This window comes from Bidens hawaiensis, unplaced genomic scaffold, assembly GCF_021521415.1.
Source record: "Bidens hawaiensis isolate Kalapana, Puna unplaced genomic scaffold, B.hawaiensis_p1.1 tig00041748_1, whole genome shotgun sequence".
Taxonomy (NCBI): Eukaryota; Viridiplantae; Streptophyta; class Magnoliopsida; order Asterales; family Asteraceae; genus Bidens; species Bidens hawaiensis.
In genome coordinates, this window is record NW_027497400.1 from 6,023 (window position 1) to 14,501 (window position 8,479).

Sequence of the window (8,479 nt, forward strand, 5' to 3'; positions counted from 1 at the left end):
GCTACAATGTCACTTGATAAAAGTTCTAAATATAAACGAATTTGACAATATTCAAAAATCTAAGTTGTATGTTGTTTTTGAAGTGTGTGTATATATTAATGGTTGGATAAAATATAAATTAAATTAACATGTTAACTCTGTGAATCAATTAGTGTAACTATACTATGATATAATTTAATTACACTAGTTGTATATATAATTACACTACTTAATTGACACAGTTAAGACGTTAGTTTAATTTATATGTTAACTTTCGCCTATATATTAATGTGTATATTTAAATTTGAACTTAGAATCAAATAGAACTGAAAATTTTGAGTTATAAATTCGTATTAGCTTCAAATTAGATTATTAAGCTCGAGCTTAAATCGAATTAAATTCTAATTTTTGAAAAGCCAAATTCAAATCTTAATAATCGAATTCGAATAGAGTCGAATTTCAAATTTTCAAATCTAAAACAAATTTTTAACAACCTCTATTAAAATCCGATCCCAAAAATTATTTTAAAAGGAAACACCTATAAAACAAAGTTGACAAACGAAACCACGGAATTCCACAACAATTAAATAAATAAAATCGCATTGATTATTTAATTAACAACAAAACTAAAATACTAATTACCATATGACATATCATCCTTACATTATGACTGTTTCTTCATCACCTGAAAATAATCATCTCAGGCATCAGAAAATTCTATGCATTAAACACTCAAATACACCTTTCACATTCATTCAATCTTCATCTTCATCTTCTTGATCCCAATTCAGTAATCCCAAATGTTATCCATGTCGATCGGTCCACCCGAAGCCAAAGGAGCTTCTTGATCATCATCAAATTCCCTCTTCCCAATTTCAAAATCCGGCATAACCAATGAGATCTCGGGGTTCATCTCATTACTCATCGCGGTTTCTTGAGAGCGCGCATCGATCTCTTTTCCCATTTGATAATCACCATTGTTTCTGAGTATGCCATTAAAGTATGTTTGATTCGGAACATGATATGTGTAGTTTGAAGATAATTGGAATTGGAATTGAGAATTGTGATCAAAAGGGTAATTAGGATTATTGAGAAGATTATTAGGTAATTGTTGAATATTAATTGGATTGGAGAAGCAGGGCACGGGCACGCGAAGGGATTCGGGCTTAATCACACCGCCACCACTACCGCTTGATGTTGAAGACTCCGTCAACTGCGGGTGTCCAATTCCACCCGAATTCGCCTTCTTCTCGCCAGAACTTTTATGAAATACACGACAGATCACCCACTCGTTCTGCAATTCGAACCAACAACGACGAAATAAGCAACAAAAAAACAGAGGAAAACAGGGGAAAACAGAGGATCATTCAATTATTCAAGAATTAATCAATACCTTGGTCGATTTCAGTCCGGTTTGAGCAGAGGATTTGCCTTCTAATCGGAATTCATGAATCACCCAATTAGTCTTTTCCCCTTTTGGAGCTCTTCCTTTATAGAACACCAAAGTTTTCTTCATTCCGACCAACGAATTCCCTCGATAAATCTCCTTGTCTTTCCCGGTAGCTTTCCAATAACCGGCATCCGTTGCTCTATTCGTCCTTAATCCGGTCGGATACTTCTTATCCCTCACACAGAAAAAATACCATTCTTTTCCACTCATTTTCGCCAACCCTTTATTCCAAATCAAAAAACAAACAAATCCCAGAAAATTAGAAACTTTCAATAAATCGTATCAAATCAAACCGAATTGATTAAATAGTGAATTGATTAACAACTTACCAGGCAATTGCCAAGGCTCAATTCTGTTCATATCTACTTCTCCAATTGCTTTAGCAGAGAAAGTATTATCAATAACCTTCTTAATTAAATAGTGAGTGATCAACTCTTCATCGGTCGGGTGGAATCGGAATCCGGGAGGGAGGATCATCTCATCCTCCTCTTTTCCGATTCCAGAATAATTTCCCATCATCATAATACTAAACCCTTGAAAAATCTTTAACTTTTCAAAACATATACAGAGATTGAATCTTTTCAAGAAAAAGAATCTTGGAAACTGGTTTAGAACTTGAAGCTAGAGAGAGAGAGAGAGGGTTGGAATGGAATGGAATTGGAAATGAAAGGTATTTGGAAGTTATAAAGGAAATGGAAAGGAGGAAGGCATGGAAGAAAGGGAAGCCATAAAGTGGTGTAAGCTAAAAGAATGAATGATTTAAAAGAAAAAGAGAAAAGAATTCAAGAACTCAAACTCCATAAATACTGGTTTTGGAGAGAGGGAGATAGAGACGTGCGATGAAAGAAACAAAGCCAATTGGGAAGAAGAGAAGAGAAGAGAAGGGTGGGTTCATGTCGTGGCTTTTTGAGCATTGATTTTATTATTTTCTTTGAGGTGAATTTATGTTTTTGACTAAACATGGTTGATTACTTAAACTGGTATTTAATATTTGATGGGTGTTAATAAATGATTTATGGTGGTTTTGGAGTTAATTAGGGCCTAATAATATCTCTAATTCATGATATTCTTTAACATTTAATTCAATTGTGCACTATTACTCATCATCATACTAAATTTTGTTGTTTTTTTTAAAAAAAAACATTTGATTAGTATTTTGATATAATTCCATTTTAACAAAATATAGAATTGGAATATAGATATAAAATCGACATTAAAACAATATGAAGGAGTCAGAAGCTCAAGCTCAAGCTCAAGCTCAACTTGTTTAATTTGAAACATGTTACAAACTCGTGCTTTAGTCGATATAAAGTTTTCCAATTCCAGCTCAATTGGTCTCGACTAGTTTATTATTTACGAACATTTAATTATATTATTTGTACACACTAGCAGTTATTGTATATATATAATTTTAAGATTATATGTATAACAAAACTTATAGTATTCATTTATTTTATCATATTTTTTTACATAATAATATAATTATATATGTATTATATAAAATAAATTATGGTATATTACAATAGTAATAGACTCGTAAAGTTCGTTGAACTAGGTACATGAAGCTCATGCTCGAACTTGTTTATTTTATAATCTTTAAACTTGTCTTCAAACTCATTTAAGCATGTCTCATTTTAAGTTTGTATAAAGTCAATCTCGACTAGCTTACGAAAATTTTAATTCGATCGCAACCGTACTCTAAATATGCAAAGACTCATCGCCTTGTAATTAAAAGAGGAAATACAACAAAGCCTAGAATCCATTTCAAAACATTAGAAACCTCACCCAAAAATAACGTATGTATTATTAGGATCAAGTTATTTTAAAAGAGAGATAAAAATGAGAAGGATTTATAGTCACAAAAAAAACTCTTCAAAAAAATTAAAAAAATAACTAAAAAATCTAATTCAAAATTTAATAAAAAATAAAAACATAAAAATGTTTCCACCATCTTCCTCGTTCTAAAAAAAACATAATGTTGAGGGAAAAAGATTATTGTATTTTGTGTTTATTTTCGTCATTGATTGTGTCTTTTGTCTTTGACATTGTGCATTTTTTTCTTGATATTGTGTTATATTAGTCAACATTGTGTTATATTTTGTTCGGCATTTATATTTTGTGATTTATTGCGTCTTTTTTTTAGTTATAATTGTGTCTTTTGTTCATTTTCTTTATTGTGTCTTTTGTCTTTGCATTGTGTCTTTTCGGGGTTATTTTTTGTTTTTTTGTTGTTTACGGAACGAGAATGATGAGGAAAACATTTTTGTTTTTTTAATTTTTTAATTTTTTATTTATATTTTGAGTTATGATTTTTTTATTAATTTTTTAGAATTTTTCTGATGGATTTTTGTGTGTCCACAAATCCTCTCACCATTCTTAATTTTGTCACCCTTTATATTTTAACATTTTCCGTGTTATTATTCTATATAAAATGAAAGTCATAACAACATGACATGATAACTATGGATAAGATAACTACATAATTCCAAAACAAACTAACTTATAAAGCCTCATCTTGATGAAAAGAAACGAGTCTTTGTGCAAAATTTATGCCGGTTTTCAAGAAATCTTTTTGTGTCTATATTGGTTCTTTGGATATCTTGATAACTCTTAAAAAAGTTGTCTTTTTATTTTTTTTCTGTGTGTAAAGTTTTACTTATTTTAATAAACTTTACACGGTTAAAGGAACAAATATGTTTAAATAATAGCTTCACATTATTCCTACCCAGTACATAAAAACCAGAAAAAAAAAAACCTTCTGTTTCAAAGTAGGTACACATTTTTATATGGGCACAATGAAATAATCTTGCCTTTTACTATATCACAAAAACAACTTACATTCTTAAAATATCAAGTAAATACAATTAGCGGGATAAAACCTTCGTAGCAAACCCCTTCAGACGAATGATTATTGAGACACATAAATACTTCATTTAAAAAAGAGAGAGATTTTGGTTCAAATATCACATAGCATAAAATAAATAACTGGGAGGTCTAGGTTAGATTATGAGGTTTTCTCACCTATGGTGAGTTTCACAGGAGAATGAAATGGAGATAATCAAGTAGGTTAGTGTAGTCAGCGATCCGAACGCCAATTAGCTGTTGGAAAGGAGGGGGGGGAGGATTTAGGCTAGAGGCCACAAGGTATTAAGTTTGAATCCTATCCCAACTGGTTTTACTGTAGTGTGCCTTCGGGCTATGTGTTAAGATGGTGGGTTTGGACTATCAAACGTTGTCTGTGATCACGGCCGTACTCGTTTTGCCATAAGATTACCCCGGATATCTTGACTTTTATTTTATTTGTTTGTCGTTAAAAAACAAACACCTTGTCCTATTGTAATGATCACATCATTAATCGAGTAGATATTGTGTTAAAAAAAAAAACTAAAAAACGATTGTAACAAGTCATGCTATGCATACAAAAGAATGAAAAAGGCACCTTATTTTTTCATAACTAGACTGGTTGGAGTTTTATAGTTCTAGTAGCCGGTCTAGTTTCAACAACCAAATCACATCATAAATCACACAATCTATATAATTACCCACCATCATCCTTCGTGCCACTTTCTGGTTACTCCCCCCCCCCCCCCCCCCCCCCCCTCTACCTCATTGATTTAACCCGTTTTGGGGCTGTTTATCCGTTTTCTTTATTAGCCCGATTATCCATATCTAATTAAATACTCTTCTAATTTATTATCTCTATTCTAAACATTAGCAACGAAAATATGTTTCAATGCCGGTCCTAGATAGATAGCCAGCTCTAGTGCCCAACAACAAGCCCCAGGTCCAAAGATACGCTCTAAACTTTACTTGATATACATACTAAAACTCAGCGTTCCTAAACGAGGTCTAACTTTACTTACTAAAAACTAAAAAACGATTTAGTGTATAACATAGCTGTACCGTGCTTCAACACTACATATTACAACATAGTGGTCTATATGGTATGAATTCAGATTGTGATTATGGTTGTGCCTTGGTTTGTCTTCGTGATACAACTTTAAGCTTTGACTTCAGCGGATTCGCTAACAAGGACATCGCCCCCCTAATATAACAAACCAAATTATAAGCAATGGGAAAGTGGAGAAATATGGTGGGTTTGTCCCACATTGTTGAAAAAATAAAGTGAACTTATCTAACATGGATATAAATAAGAAAAAAGTACTTATCCGATATCACTAGGAAGAAAACTTTTAAGCTCCTTATAAGGAAAGGAGCTCATTTGATAATATTCTTGTATGAAAAAACTACGAAGTGGTCCTAGTGATAGCGAGGGTGCGAAGCACCCGACGCGCACAGGCTTGGGTGAAGTGCGATAGATACAATGTGGCGCTTTGATGGCGCACTTTGCACTTCCTCGCATCGCTGCGAGCCGCCTTAGTATTTTTGGTGGTCACGCTACGCGGTGGACAAACACACAACTCGTCACGATACGCGATGACTTGTAATTATCTAGAAAAATTTTTGTCTTCATCACGCTACGCGACGGAACCTTAAGTAACCCATCACGATACGCGACGTGGCGGTCAAGCTGACATGACACTTTGCCTGCCATGTGGCACGCCACGTGGTATAAATAGGGCTGACTCGGAGAAGCTATAGGTTCGTCACGTTACACGATGACTATCTTTTTAGTTCGTTGCCATACGCGACCAACTTGAAATCAACTATAAAAGGGAAGTGATCTAGGTTTTCATTTCTCGTCCAAAAAACTTTATTCTCTCTCAATTTATGATATACAGGAGTGTTGGTATAATTCCTCGAGTAGTCGTAACCAATCCGATCGAAAGAACCTTAGTACACAAATCCAAAAGCTCTGTGTGAACAAGGTTTGTGTCATAGTGTAAAGTTTCGAACCTCATATCGGTTTATACTAATCTAGATATGTTGCATTGTGTCTAACTAGGTGCTTAATACCAAGAAGCTCTTTGTTTGTAAACTTGCAAGGTGAGACATTCGAGTTTATATACAACTCATAATTATGTGAGACAATTAGTTTTCCAATGCTGTCATGATGATTTATAATGGTTTTAAAACTTATTAAACTCATGACAGATAGTCCAAATGCTTTCAAAATATTTTCAAAAGGTTTTAATTACGTTATAGAGATTAAGTCTCTGTAGACTTACGGGATGATTACTACTGGTATTTTGGGGGGTTTTGTATGCAAGGCTTGCCTAATGGGCTATTACACGTTACTTATTGGACAAATGTTAGCCAATAAGTAATATGAACACATTCATATATACCGTTGAGTGATAAGTACATTTCGGTAATATGTAAGCAGACAGGTGTAAAAACATCTTAATGCTATAACTATAAAAATGTGTCATTTATAACTGAATGTACTCACCAGCATTTCTTGCTAATCAAATACTTTTAAACATGTTTCAGGTGACTTGTTAGAGACACAGGAATGATGCCTGCGGGCTTTCAGCTTAAATTAGTGGCTTGTCACCAGAATAAAGAAATATTTATTATAAATTAGGGTTTATCCATATAAACTTATGTTTGTATAAATATGGGTTTTATCATCAGTTTATGAAATAATAATCACGATATTTTTACACCTTGATAATTTTCCTAAATACAGTACTGATGAATTCTTCTGTTGCTAAATATTTTAATAATAAACACTGATACCATCGCTCGTGTTCACGGCTCCCCTCCCGGGGTATAGGGTCGGGGGCTGCGACAGTTGAAGTGGTATCAGAGCCACTATTTTAGTTAATATGGTTATTTTAATGATTTCTAATCTTAAAATTAAGAGTTAGGAAATAAATGTATTAACCTTTGTGTTAATGATATGGATAAGATTCTAACCACACATGAAAATAAATAATATATTTTATTGTTTTTGATTAACAGCATGAGTGAGCTTGTAGAAGCCTTTCAGAACATATCCGTTAACATTGCGGATATAGAGGTAGGGAACCTTATCGAAGAATATGCAGGAAACCCAGAACCATGGTGTTTCAAGCACAAGATCCAGTACAAGCAAATCCAAAAGGACAAAGAAGATATAAGGATTGGCAAAGAGGATAAAGAAGAGCAAAACGATAAAGAAAGATGGTAGTCACATCACCATAACCACCACAATCAGAACCACAACAATATCAGGCGCTGGCGTCCGCACACATACCATTAGAGGATATTCTAAAGAGATGTCTGTCCGAATATAAGTATTTCAACCAATAATAAATGATATCGATGCAGGAAGCTCCATTAACCCGACCATACCTACCCAAACCCAGAAAAACATAATTCCCCCCGGATAAACTCATAAACTAAGCCCAACTGGAGGAATGGTGGACGAATAATTGGCAATTCCACACGATGATGACTAACCCGTACACACCATTTCAAGCCGAGGCATCAAACTACCCCAACATGACATCGGAGAACATGGCGGAGCTATGCCATTATGGGGAAGAGTTTATAGAAACCGGCAACCGGCTAAGAGATAATGGGAAAAATATTATCTAAAAGTATTATGATCGGGAACCCTACATATGAGGACAACTAACATGTAATATATATATATATGTGTGTGTGTGTGTGCGTGCTTGTGTGTGTGTTCATTATCATAATTTCTTTCTTGTAAAAAAAATGGTGTGTAGTATATATCAAATTTAAATTAGAATGATGCATATAAATATAAATAGAGTAAATTTCGCAATGATCGATGATTTTGACATATTCCATGCTTATGTGTTCTTAATATCTTGTCTACTTTATTATTTTATTATGATATTAATATTTTCTTCTTGTTTGCAATTCAGAAGTGGAATGAAGTTCCTTCTAATAAAAAAAAATCATGAAAACGATCACAACCATGAAAATTCCAATCAAGAAAATTCTTTAAATATGAACGCTATTGAAAATATGATAGCTGAGAGAATTGCTGATGCAATCCCTTTAATTGCTGAAGCTATTAGGCAAATTGTAATTAGGGATAAGACCGAGAGTAACAAACGAAAACCTTGCATTGACGTTACTAACAGTGTGAATAGAGGAAATAGAAATAAAATTCCATGACCCAAAAAGCCA

The 8,479-nt window shown here is 33.5% G+C and overlaps 1 protein-coding gene across 1 annotated transcript; it reads right to left on the minus strand.

The window, feature by feature from the left end:
* Positions 1 to 500: 500 nt before the first annotated feature.
* On the minus strand, positions 501 to 1,947 carry LOC143593166 (NAC domain-containing protein 100-like). Its single transcript, XM_077072883.1, has 3 exons — positions 1,759 to 1,947; positions 1,373 to 1,650; positions 501 to 1,273 (listed from the first exon to the last, which is right to left on the minus strand). Exons 1-3 carry the CDS (start codon positions 1,943 to 1,945, stop codon positions 767 to 769), a joined length of 972 nt encoding a protein of 323 aa, XP_076928998.1. The 5' UTR covers positions 1,946 to 1,947; the 3' UTR covers positions 501 to 766.
* Positions 1,948 to 8,479: the final 6,532 nt, after the last annotated feature.